General features: G+C 38.7%; 1 protein-coding gene across 1 annotated transcript; it reads right to left on the bottom strand.

Moving 5' to 3' along the window:
- Positions 1-6,924: 6,924 nt before the first annotated feature.
- Positions 6,925-8,340, bottom strand: LOC145570866 (uncharacterized). The gene is made up of 2 exons (XM_081629992.1): positions 7,864-8,340; positions 6,925-7,680 (listed from the first exon to the last, which is right to left on the bottom strand). Exons 1-2 carry the CDS (start codon positions 8,338-8,340, stop codon positions 6,925-6,927), a joined length of 1,233 nt encoding a protein of 410 aa, XP_081486118.1.
- Positions 8,341-12,941: the final 4,601 nt, after the last annotated feature.

Here is a 12,941-nt window from a genome sequence, read left to right as displayed (position 1 = left end):
TGTATTACATATGTAATTTATTTTCTCAAAACAAATAACAACTTCTAATTACACCATTCGCTTCAATCCAGTTGCACTAGTATGCTTCTCATGCTTAGGCATTGGAAGGGGTTTAGTAAGCGGATCAGCGATGTTCTCATCCGTGTGAATTTTGCTCATCTTGACATCTCCTCTGTCAACGATCTCTCGAATGAGGTGAAACTTCCTCTCTACATGTTTGGATTTGAAGTGTGACCTAGCTTCCTTGGATTGAGCAATAGCTCCATTATTGTCACAATATATCTCGATACCCTTTTGAGAACTTGGTACAATATCCAGCTCAGTCAGGAACTTCTTTATCCAAACAGCTTCCTTAGCTGCTTCAACAGCAGCCAAATACTCTGATTCTGTCGTAGAGTCTGCGACAGTGCTTTGCTTCGAACTCTTCCAGCTCACTGCTCCTCCATTCAGACAGAAAATGTATCCAGATTGAGATCTGAAGTCATCCCTGTCTGTTTGGAAACTCGCATCCGTATAACCTTTGACAACCAACTCATCTTCGCCGCCATACACTAGAAACATTCCTTTCGTCCTTCTCAAGTACTTAAGGATGTTCTTGGCAGCTGTCCAGTGTGCTTCACCTGGATTTGCCTGAAACCTGCTGCACATGCTTAGAGCATATGCAACATCCGGCCTTGTACAAATCATGGCATACATTATCGATCCTATTGCAGAAGCATAAGGAATGATAGCCATACGTCTCATCTCATCTGGCATAACCGGGCATTGAGATTTACTGAGCGTAATGCCATGGGACATGGGGAGAAAACCTCTCTTGGAGTTTGTCATCTCGAACCTGTCAAGAACCTTATCAATATAAGTCTCTTGACTTAGTCCAATCATCCTTCGAGACCTGTCTCTATGGATTTTGATTCCCAAAATGTACTCAGCTTCACCTAAGTCTTTCATGGAAAAACAACTCTTCAACCATTCCTTGACTGATTCAAGCATTGGTATGTCATTTCCCATGAGAAGTATGTCATCCACATACAAGACTAAGAAGACTATGCTGCTCCCACTAAACTTCTTGTATACACAAGGTTCCTCTTCACTTTTGACAAAATCAAACCTTTTGATCGCTTCATCAAAACGAAGATTCCAACTCCTGGATGCCTGCTTCAATCCATAAATGGATTTCTCAAGCTTGCATACTTTTCTAGGATTTTCTGGATCTTCAAAACCCTCAGGTTGTGTCATATACACTTCCTCCTTCAAGAACCCATTCAAGAATGCGGTTTTGACATCCATCTGCCATATTTCGTAATCGAAAAATGCGGCGATCGCTAGAAGAATCCGAATGGACTTAAGCATTGCTACTGGGGAAAAAGTTTCATCATAGTCAATACCATGAATCTGTCTGAACCCTTTTGCAACTAGTCTTGCTTTATGGATGTAGGCATTTCCATCCTTGTCTGTTTTAATCTTGTAGACCCATTTGCAACCAATGGGTTTTACCCCATTAGGCAAGTCAACTAGGGTCCACACTTTATTTTCAGACATTGACTCCATTTCGGATTTCATGGCCTCAAGCCATTTATCTGAGTTGGGGCTCACCAAAGCTTGCTTGTAGGTTGTGGGTTCCTCATTCTCCAATAAGAAGATTTCAGAATCCTCAGTTAACAGAATCTCGACAAACTGTTTGTTTCTGATTCTGGCAGACCTACGTGGGGTAGGAGTAACAGTAGAAATTTTCTCTCCAACTCCTTGAAGATTTTCGCATGAATAAGATTCAAGTGGGACGATAGGAGTCTCGCTGGTGGAATTAGCTTGCTCCGACGCATGATTAATCGTTTCATGCGCCCTCGCCTCTGATGTGGTGTTATCCACATCCATTTGTTGCTCGTCTCAAATTTCTTCGAGAACCACTTTACTCCCACTTGGCTTTCTAGATAGAAATTCCTTTTCTAGAAAGACACCATCGCGAGCAACAAACACTTTGTCATCTTCGCGATTGTAGAAGTAATACCCTTTTGTTTCTTTGGGGTAGCCCACAAAGAAACACTTGTCTGATTTAGGGTGTAGTTTATCGCCTTGTAAACGTTTTACATAGGCTTCACATCCCCAAATCTTGAGAAAAGACAACTTTCTACAGCTTTGGATGGGCTTCTGTTTAGTATTCTTGCAGCTGCTCCTAATGCATATCCCCAAAAGGATATATGAAGATCAGTAAAGCTCATCATGGACCTAACCATATCTAGTAGAGTCCTATTTCTCCTTTCTAACACTCCATTTAATTGAGGTGTCCCTGGAGGGGTTAATTGTGAAATTATTCCACAATTAATCAGATGTTCATCAAATTCTTGGGTTAAATATTCGCCACCACGATCAGATCGTAGTGCCTTAATTGTCTTCCCAAGCTGGTTTTGTACTTCATTCTGGAATTCTTTGAACTTTTCAAAGGCTTCCGACTTGAGCTTCATTAAGTAAATGTAACCATATCTACTTAAATCATCAGTAAAAGTAATGAAGTAATTATATCCACCCCTGGCTTTTGAACTCATTGGTCCACACACATCTGTATGTATGAGTCCCAAAAGGTCGCTAGCTCTTTCACCTATACCCGTAAAGGGTGACTTAGTCATTTTCCCAAGCAAGCATGACTCACAGTTTTCAAATGATTCATAATCAAAAGAAGAAAGGAGTCCATCCTTGTGTAATTTCTGGACGCGCTTTTGGTTAATATGTCCAAGCCTACAATGCCATAGGTAAGTTGGGTTTGAACCATCTGTTTTCTGCTTTTTATGATCTATGTTGTAGACATGAGTTGTATATTCTAAAACATACAAACCATTAATTAACTTAGCATTAGCATATAACATGTTTTCTTTCGAAATAAAACAACGTTTGTCTCTTATTTCAAATGAAAAACCTTCAGTATCTAAAACTGGAACTGAAATAATGTTTTTAGTAATGCTGGGAACGAAATAACAGTTATTAAGTACTAAAATTAATCCAGAAGTAAGTCTCAAATGATAACTCCCAATAGCAAGTGCAGCAACTTTTGCTCCATTTCCTACTCGAAGTGTTACTTCTCCTGGATCTAGCTTCCTACTTCCTTTCAAGCCCTGCACGTCATTGACGATATGAGCACCACAACCGGTATCGAATACCCAAGTGGAAGATGAAGTAAGATTAATTTCTACAACAAAAACATCAAGTAACTCCTTACCTTCTGTTTTCACTGGTGCATAATGGGGACACCCTGGTGTATGGGCTTGCCATCCACCACAATAGAAGCACTGGCAATCTCTCCTTATCAGGGCCTCCTCAGCATGGTTAAGTAAGATGTTGATCAAATTTGCAGATGATCCCTCATCATTATGAGAAAGTCTTACAATGTCAAAACCAGCATGGAGTGAGAACAAAATAATGTCACGTGCAGAATCATCATCAATCGGTTTACCGAGGACATCCATTTGGTTGATCATATCAACCAATTCATTGACATGGTTCCTCACTGACTGACCAGGTAAGAGTTTCTTTGCCATTATCTTACCATGAATCCGGTAAGTCTCATACCTTAAACTGTCAGCCCAGGAATAGTAAATCTGAGGGATCGAGTTAACGATCTCTCTTACATTTGGATCGTTGACACCTCCACTACCCAATGCCCCCATGCCACCCCTACAGATAGCACGAAGACATTGATATAAGTTGGTCACCTCATACCGTCTGAACCTATTGTACCAACAGTTTGGAATAGATTCCAGTATTAGGTTCTTGACCTTTATTGCATCCAAAACTAATTTTGCATGCATTTCAGGGTCCTGACCAGGAGCACACTTGTTCTCAACGGGTACATATAGGCGAGCGTCAAGCTTGAAGCTTGTGAGAACATTTCTCAATTCGCCCTCCCATTGCCTGTAGTTTATGAGATTAAGCCTTAAATTGAGTTTCATTGGTAAATCTGTGTTGTCATATAAGTTATTCATCTACAAACAAAAACAAAACGAGGCAAAATTCAATAATTATGTTTAATAAATTTAAAGTACCATAAGTAATTTAGAATTTATTGGTAACTTTAAAGCATTTTATTCAATATTAAAATGATCCCTATTGAATAAAATGATTCCAAGATCCTTTATTTGTGCAATAATTAACCGGACTGAGGCCCTGCCATCAACCATTACATTTTCAAGGTGAGTAAACTCTTTACTGATTACAACTCTTGTAATTCTTGGTTGAATAATTAACCATCACATGTTTAATTATTACTCTTAGCTTCAAGGTTCTAAACTGATCTTTAGGTAACCTTGTTGAATATAACCAATTAAAAGTGTAGAACGTGATCTACCCCCACTTCCCCAAGATATATTATGACGCTCTGCTGAGGCCGACCCATCACAAACGATCAAGGTTTTCGTCGGGTTTTTAATTGGGAAAGCTGCATCAATATTTCTGGGATCTAGATTTATTATGTTGTGATTGTATAGTAAACTCTAGCGCATCATCAAGCAACATAAATAAACCTAAACATGCATAATCTACTAATGCAATAAAGCATGACATAGTATGACCCCTTAATCCTAAGAAAACTAATAAAGTAAAATGCTCCCACTGGGATCTTCATGGATCTCATCCATCTTGCTCCATTGGGCCTTCACTTCATTGGCTTTTGGATCAACTGCAACCTGTAATTTTATTCTATTCTATCTACTATTTAAATAAAATAAAATAAATTACAAAAATACTCAACGGTACGCAGACCGTATTTAGATTACAAAAATACATCACGATGCGTAGATCGTATTTTAGAATCTATGGGCCATACTAGTCTATATATAGCAATAAACAATATCATATATTATAAAGTGCCATATAATAAATCACTCATCATGCTTTCCTAAACTACAACATCTGATGATCATAATGAAGGAAACATGGCTATAAATATCTCATATTTTAATTAATTACTGTAATTAGATAATATCATATATTAATCATAACCAATTATAAAATATCATATATTTTAATTTAGGTATGAGATAGAATCAAATCTTATTTGAAATTATGGAATATAAATCATATTTATTTTCCATGATTATCCTAAATAATTTAGGAATTCTATCCTAATTACTTGCCAATCACATATTTTAAATCAATTATTATCCATAAATAATTATGAGATAATCACATTATTTAATCAATTATTATCCTTATAGAATCTTTTGCTCCATAATTATCCAAACTTAACACAAATAACAACTTTAAATTTGTTAATTATCTTTTCAAAATTTAAACTTATCTTTAATATTTTTTTTTTTTTATTTTTAAATTTGAAAACTGATTTTATCCAAAATAAAATAATAAAAATTTTTTTTTTTAAATAGGGCCGCGTCAGCCACCGTGGTGTGGCCAGTCGAAGCCGGCCACGGTGGCCGCACACCTTACGGTGTGCGCTGCCCCTGCAGTGACGCAGGAACAGCAGCAGCAGCACACGCAAGGGGCGGTGCACTGCTGCGCTGCTCCTTGCTGCCTGACCCAGCCCCGCCCCCTCCCTCCTGGACCACCAGCAGCGGCACCACCGTGGCAGCGCCACCCAGCCGCGGTGCTGCTGCTGTTCTTTCCTCTTTTTTTTTTTTTTTTTTTTTTTTTTTTTTTGATTTTAATTAATTAAAACAAAACATATTTTGTAAAAATCAATTAAACTTTATGTGGTCCTATTAATCCCAAAATTAAATCATATTCAATTTTGAAATTAGGGTTCTTGATGAAATTAATCCCCAATTTAATTTAACATTTAAATTAAATAATTTGATCATGAAAAATTCATAATTTTAACATGTAATCAAATAGATTAAATTCCTTAAACATATTACCATCGAAATAAATCAAAATTAAACACAAAATTTCACAAATTAGGGTTTAAAATTCGAAATTTTCGAAATTAGGGTTTTAGGGGTTCGAATTTTTCGAATATTTTGGGGCAAAATTCGGATCAATTGATGGCTAATATGGAGCAAATTAAACACCTTTAATGATTCTATATTGTTAAATCATATTTAAAATAACAATTGACTCATAATTAAATTATTCTCCCTCCTAATTGAATTAAAATTGTGGATTATCAAAGAATTATTACTCAATATATGTAAATGCAAGAGGCTAACTGATACCACTGTAGGAGATTATAGGTACTAAATGCGGAATTAACATGAATCATATTCATATAGCACCAAACCAAGGATCTCATGCATAACACATAAAGAAGTAAGAATTATACCTTTGAAGCGTGATTCCACGATGATCGAGCAAGAACAATGGGGAGATAAAGAACCTCAAATGCGATTCCTCTACTTGGTCCACGGGCACAGATTAAGACCTCCACTAATGCTAGTTAGTCACGAAAGAACACTTCTATCGACCTTCTACGGAGATGGACGAACGATCAACCAGGCAAGAACCACCGCGCAACACCACGTGGCCACTAGGGGTGGCTGGCCGTGGGTGAGAGGGGAGGAGAGGCGTGCGTGTGAGAGAGGGAGGATGAGGGCCTTTGGATGGTGGTTGCTTGATTCACAATTCACTGTATTGTCAATTGTGACTTGTATCATCAACCCTAGGCAAGGCTATTATTTATAGATCGCATCTCTAAATAATAGTCCAAGTCCAAATTCAAGCCCACTTCCTAATCCCACTCAAACTATACTTAGCCCACTCATGCTTATGACTAATTGATTGCTCATGAGGCCCATTAATGGGCCTCTAACTTGCTTAACCCAATACCCTTGTGTGTGACCAATATAGGATCCATTCTAAAGGGCTTTGGGCTATTTGACTAGCCCAAAGATCATCTCTCATAGTCTAGCAACAGAGGATGACGCCCCAATAGAATGAACTTATTATCTCCATAATAGTGATCCTTGATATATCTAGTAATTGCACTTATCGAAGACACAATTCCTTCACTTCAAACCACACCCTTAAGTCACTAAAAACTCTACTTATATTTGCTAATTTATGGGCAGCCCCATTCCCCTTCCTTCCCACATGACTGACAGCAAAGGAAGAACAGTAATTTGCAATCTGAAAAATGTCGCCAATGACAGTACCCACAGCAGACTTCACTCGAGTGCCCCTTTTGATCTTATGATACAAATTCAAGCAGTCAACTTCCAGAATGATGTGTTGTAGACCTGCTTCTAGAGCAATAGTTAAACCATGTCTCGCAGCCATCGCCTCCGCAATTTCAATGTCAAAAGAACCCTTCACCAAACAGCAAGTTGACACCATAACATCACCCAACCAATCCCTCATAATAGCTCCAATACCCACCTTATTATCCGCAAAACAAGCAGCATCAGTATTCACTTTATACACACCCAAAGCAGGAGGGGACCAGGTGTGGCTACAGCTCGTAGAGATGCCCACACAAGACGCAAGGACCTCATTTGCCTTAGAAAACTCACCCACCAGACCTGACGCTTTCAGGATGACATCTTCAATCAGGATTGATCTATTCTCAAAGAGAAATGCATTTCTCTTCAGCCAAATGCCCCAGAGTAAACACCAAAACAAGTCCCACCAGAATTTCTCTTTGAACTTAGCAGCAAGGGAAAAGAACAGATCAAGCAGGGAATTCGAAGCCAAAGGAGAGGTGTCTAAACGGAGCGGGGAAGCATACCACACCAACCTTGCTTCCTGACACAGGAACAGAGAATGCAGAATGGTTTCAGGTTCAGTCCCACAGCAAGGACAAGTAGTGTCAACACACATACCACGCATAGAGAGGGAGCTACGGACTGCAATACTTTCATGAAGAACACGCCACCCAAAAAGTTTGATTTTTGGGGGTATGTTAGCCTTTCACAACCTGTTCCAAACAGTCGGATTATCAGACTCAGAAGAAGAAGCACGAGACTCAAGAGATGCCTTCAGCTCCACATGATAAGCACTTCGCACTGAGAATTCACCATTCTTAGTAAAGTGCCAAGTCCACACATCATCCCCACCATACCTAGCAATAGGAATTTTAAGAATTTCCTCCACCTCCCAATCAAGAAAATGAGAGCTAAGAAGGTCAGCTCTCCATTCCCCATCGCAAATTAATTCACTCACAACAGAAGGCTTATTATCAGCACGAGATTGCTTAGGAAGAGGTCGGAATCCAGGGAGCGATGGAATCCAAGGTTCATTCCAAATATCAGTAGAAGAACCATTCCCAATAGTCTTGCGAGCACCCCTAGTGATAAGGTCCCTAGCTGACAAAATTGATCTCCATGTGAAACTTGAATTGGAGCTTAAGTTGGCAGACAGAAAATCACCTTTTGGGAAGTACTTTTGCTTCAAAATTTTAACCATTAAAGAAGGGGTATTGTTCATAATTCGCCACGCTTGTTTAGCGAGCATAGCTTTGTTAAAAGCTTTTAGGTTTCTCATCCCCAAACCCCCTGCTTTTTAGACACATAAGTCTTCTCCCAGGCAACCCACGCCAATTTGCGTTCATCTTTTCGCTGACCCCAGAAAAAGTTTCTACAGAGTCTTTCAATTTCATTTAATATGCTAACAGGAATTTTAAAGCATTGCATAGCGTAAGTAGGGATCGCTTGTGCCACTGCTTTTATGAGAATTTCTCTTCCCACTTGAGATAAAAACCCTTCCTTCCAACCTTTCAACTTTTTCCAGACCCGATCTTGAATGATAGAAAACACCCGTTTCTTCGAGCTACCAAGGTACGTAGGTAACCCAAGATATTTTTCATGTCCCTCGACGGCCTTAAAAGATAACTTCAATTGAAGGATATTTTGCTTTTCTGGCTCAATATTTCGGCTAAAAGAGACTTCGAATTCTCCATATTCAATTTCTGTCCCGAAGCAGTTTCATAGGTAGAAAGGATATCCAACACATTATCCACCTCATCATCATTAGCCCTCACAAACAAAAGGCTATCATCCGCAAAAAACAAGTGGGATATGGGCTCAACCTGTTTCCTGATTTTTATTCCATGAATAAGCTTTCTATTCTCCGCATCTCTCATTAAGGTTGAAAGACCTTCAGCACAAATAATAAACAGGAAGGGGGAGAGGGGGTCCCCTTGCCTGAGACCTCTGGACGAACAAAATTCTCTCGAGGGTTGACCATTAACGAGAATTGAGAATGTAGCAGTACGAACACAAGCCATAATAGACAACACAAAGCATTCGGGGAAGCCCAATTTGATCATCATTTTCTCTAGAAACACCCATTCGACTCGGTCATAAGCTTTACTCATGTCAAGCTTTAACCCCAAGTAGCCCTTCTTCCCTTTTTTCTTTTTCCTCAAAAAGTGAAAACATTCATACGCCACAAGGATATTGTCAGTTATGAGCCTCCCAGGGACAAAACCACTCTGCGATTCGTGAATAATGTCGGGAAGAGCTTTTTTAAGTCTATTAGCAAGCACCTTAGCCACTATCTTGTAAATGACATTACACAAGCTAATTGGTCTAAAATCAACAGGAGACTTACAGATTTTTTTTTTTTTCGGGATGAGAGCAATGTAAGTCTGATTTATAGAGCCAATTTCTTCACCATTGTTCAAAATATTCAGCACCCGCTCAATTACATCATGACCAATAATATTCCAGAATTTTTGGTAGAAGAGAGCACACATACCATCGGGGTCAGGAGCTTTCGTTGGGTGCATATGTTTGATGGCTTCTATAACTTCCTCACCTTTGAAAGGGGCTTCAAGCATATTTTTCATAGTATCCGAAACCATGGGATTGACTTTGTCGATTACAGGAGCAGTTTCCACCGAGTTTGTTGTCTCAAAAAGATTATCAAAATGCCTCACCAATACCTCAGCAATCTGATCTTCATCATCATAACAATTACCAGCTTTATCATACAAAGTGTCGATGTTGTTACGTTTCACCCGTTGTTTAGCCTTGGCATGGAAGAATTTTGTATTTTTATCACCTCCCTTTAGCCATTCTTGACGGCTTCTCTGCTTCCAATATCTCTCTTCACGCTCTTCTAATTCATCCATTCTTTCATTAATGACACGCATCTGGCAAATAACTTCATGAGTTTGATCGGCTTCCATCAACCTGGCCATTTGTTGTTTACAATCTGCCATCTCCCTTCCAAAATTTCCAAAGGTATTTTTGCTCCACGAGCCAAGCAATCTCGCTGAGCGTTTCAGATTTGCCTCCACCTTATCACCTACTTCCCAAGCGTCCTCGACAATACCCGCAACACTTTCATCACGTAACCACATTTCTTCGAACCTGAAGATTTTCCTCACTTTTTTTTTTCTTTGTAACATGAACACGGTCCTTCAAGCAGAGCATTAAAGGCAGGTGGTCAGATTTACGCTTTTCTAAGTGAGTCACAAAGGCACCAGGGTAAAGGTCTTTCCACTCGTGAGTAGCTAAGAATCTGTCCAATCTCTCTTGAATGTTCTCATCATCACCTCTGTTGTTTGACCACGTAAATTGGTGTCCAATGAAACCCAAATCCGAAAACCCACAAACATCAACAACCCTCCGAAAGATGGCAGCATCATTGTAGTTGAAGTTAGCACCCCCCGTTTTCTCGACTGACCAAAGCATAAGATTAAAGTCCCCCCCCACACAACCACGGGATTCCATCATCTTTGTGGAGGGACTCAATGAGGGATCCAGTAAGATGTTTTTGCTCATCATTCGGGAAACCATATATGCCTGTAAATCTCCATTTCCTATTCTCAACTTCCACCAAAGCATCTATGTGGTTAACAGAAAAAGATTGTATACTCACCTTCCACTCATCTCTCCATAAAAGCGCCACACCCCCTTTTCTTTTACGTCCCTCACCCTCACACCCAACTGCCAGCATGCTATTGAATTTCATTTTTGTTTTTATTCTTTCCATCTCCCCTATACTCATCTTTGTCTCTTGAAGGAAGATCATGCTAGGATTTTCATTTATCACAATGCGTCTAAGCGCATTGACTGCCCGAGGACTCCCCAAACCTCGGCAGTTCCACGAGAGGATGTGCTTCATTGTTCACCGAGAGCCCTTTTTGTGGGGCTCGCCACATGGTTGTTGTTCAAGGCATTCACAGCATTTGCTTCAAAAACTCTCTTCTTGAGACTCAAGTTTGCATCCATTTCAAGGGGGTCTTCATCATTTCTCAATTCTTCTCTGTTTTTTCTTATCATACCAGTCAGATTCTCATTATTAACAATAGTGTTGCCCTTTTTTTCTCGGTGGAAACGCTTGAATTTCCTTTGTTGCTTACCTCCATCCTTGCTAATCACCAAATTGATAGGATGCCCCTGATCATGCTGAGAAATCAGAGAAAAGCCAGGGTTTGATTGGTCTTCAGTGTTAATAGGGCATCCATCATGAGAAACATCATCCAGAAAATGCTGATTATTATTACCCTCTTTCTCCAAGGTGTGATTCTCTCCCTCAGAAGTATTTGAGATAGAGCAGGTATTGAGTTTCTCCAGCACCTCTCCAATCTTTTCATTTGGCACCATTGCCTTCACGGATTTTGGTTTTGTAACAAAAAGTTGTTTTGCACAGGGGTTCTTCACATTAACACCATCAGGCCCATCAACATCTATACTGTGTTTCCAGGGGGTAGCTTTGAGCCAAGTACCAATAGGTAAATTGGGGTCCTCCTCCTTGCATTCATCGCAATCTTTGACTCCATGACCAAACATACCACAACAAAAACAGAATAGAGGTGGCTTTGATTTAGGGGTGTCCATTCGGTTTTCGGTTTGGATTTAGTCCAAATCCGATCCAATCCGAAATATAATTCGGTTTTCAATTTTCCAATCCGATCCGATCCGAATTTCTCTCTTGATCCAATCCGATCCAATCCGAATTAAAATTCGGTTATTTGGATCCGATCCGAAAATCCGAATTATAATACATTATTTTTTAGCGTCTAATACGATCATAAAAATAAAGTTTTAATATAAATAAAAGTCTTTAAAATCATGATTAAAATAAATCAAGCCATTAATTAATTAATATAAAGTCTCCCTAATTTATTTTATGTAAAAGTAACTATTTGTCCTAAACTTCAAAAAACATATTTACACAAGCTTAATTTTACAATTCGGTTTTCGGTTTGGATTGGATCCAACTAGAGTCAATCCGATCCAATCCGAAAATCCGAATTTTCAAAAAATCTCAATCCGATCCGTTTTAAAGTTTGGATCCGATCCGAATTGATAATTCGGTTTGGATTGGATTGGATTTCGGTTTTTATCCGAATTATGGACACCCCTACTTTGATTAAAGGTTTAGTAACATTAACACGAATTCTCGGGCTCTTTGATTTATCAATCCCGCATATCCCATTGTTATCAATGCTCCCATTTGGGATACAAGTCCACATTGCCGGACTCACCAATTCAATGATACCATCTTTAGATATAAAAAATATGAAAATAGTTTATGAACTTTCGATGTGGGGCTCTACATCTCTTTTAGCTTTTGTTAGGTTTCTTTCATTAACGTCTTATTTAAAGCGTAGAGATTTAGTTTACCATTGAACAATAGATTTTTCATTGATAAACAATAATGTAAATCAACGTTGGAATTGCGTATTGCCACACGAATGAGAAGTTAAACTATATTATTGGTAGAGTTTGATGATATTGGATGTTGAAATAGATGTCAGTTTCCTTATTACTCATTCGTTACAACTAATGAATGAGCTAAGTTTGATCTCTTCAATTTTGTTAGAAAATTCCTTTGAGAGGATATGGGTATCTACTTGTCTTATTCCCTGATATAATTTAACCATAATTTTTTTTAAATTTGTATATTTCATATACTTATTCCATTTCATTTGTCACAAAAATCATCACAATTAAAAAATTTAAAGCCGACTAGCCCACATAACTTGCTAATATGTTTTAGGGATATAATATATTGTTGCAATGAATTTCATTATCACTATCAAATTTCAATTC

Source organism: Chenopodium album, chromosome 12 (assembly GCF_948465745.1).
Source record: "Chenopodium album chromosome 12, dcCheAlbu1.1, whole genome shotgun sequence".
NCBI classification, from domain to species: Eukaryota; Viridiplantae; Streptophyta; class Magnoliopsida; order Caryophyllales; family Amaranthaceae; genus Chenopodium; species Chenopodium album.
Note: the sequence above shows the minus strand (reverse complement) of the source record. Positions and strands in the feature narration are given on the sequence as shown.

Bases quoted from the DNA above. Each gene is read 5' to 3' on its own strand.
- LOC145570866 (XM_081629992.1), bottom strand. From the start codon at position 8,340: ATGGTTAAAATTTTGAAGCAAAAGTACTTCCCAAAAGGTGATTTTCTG. The intron at 7,681-7,863 runs GTTTGGAACAGG...TTCCTGTGTCAG, and splicing joins CTGAGTCTGATAATCCGACT to GAAGCAAGGTTGGTGTGGTA.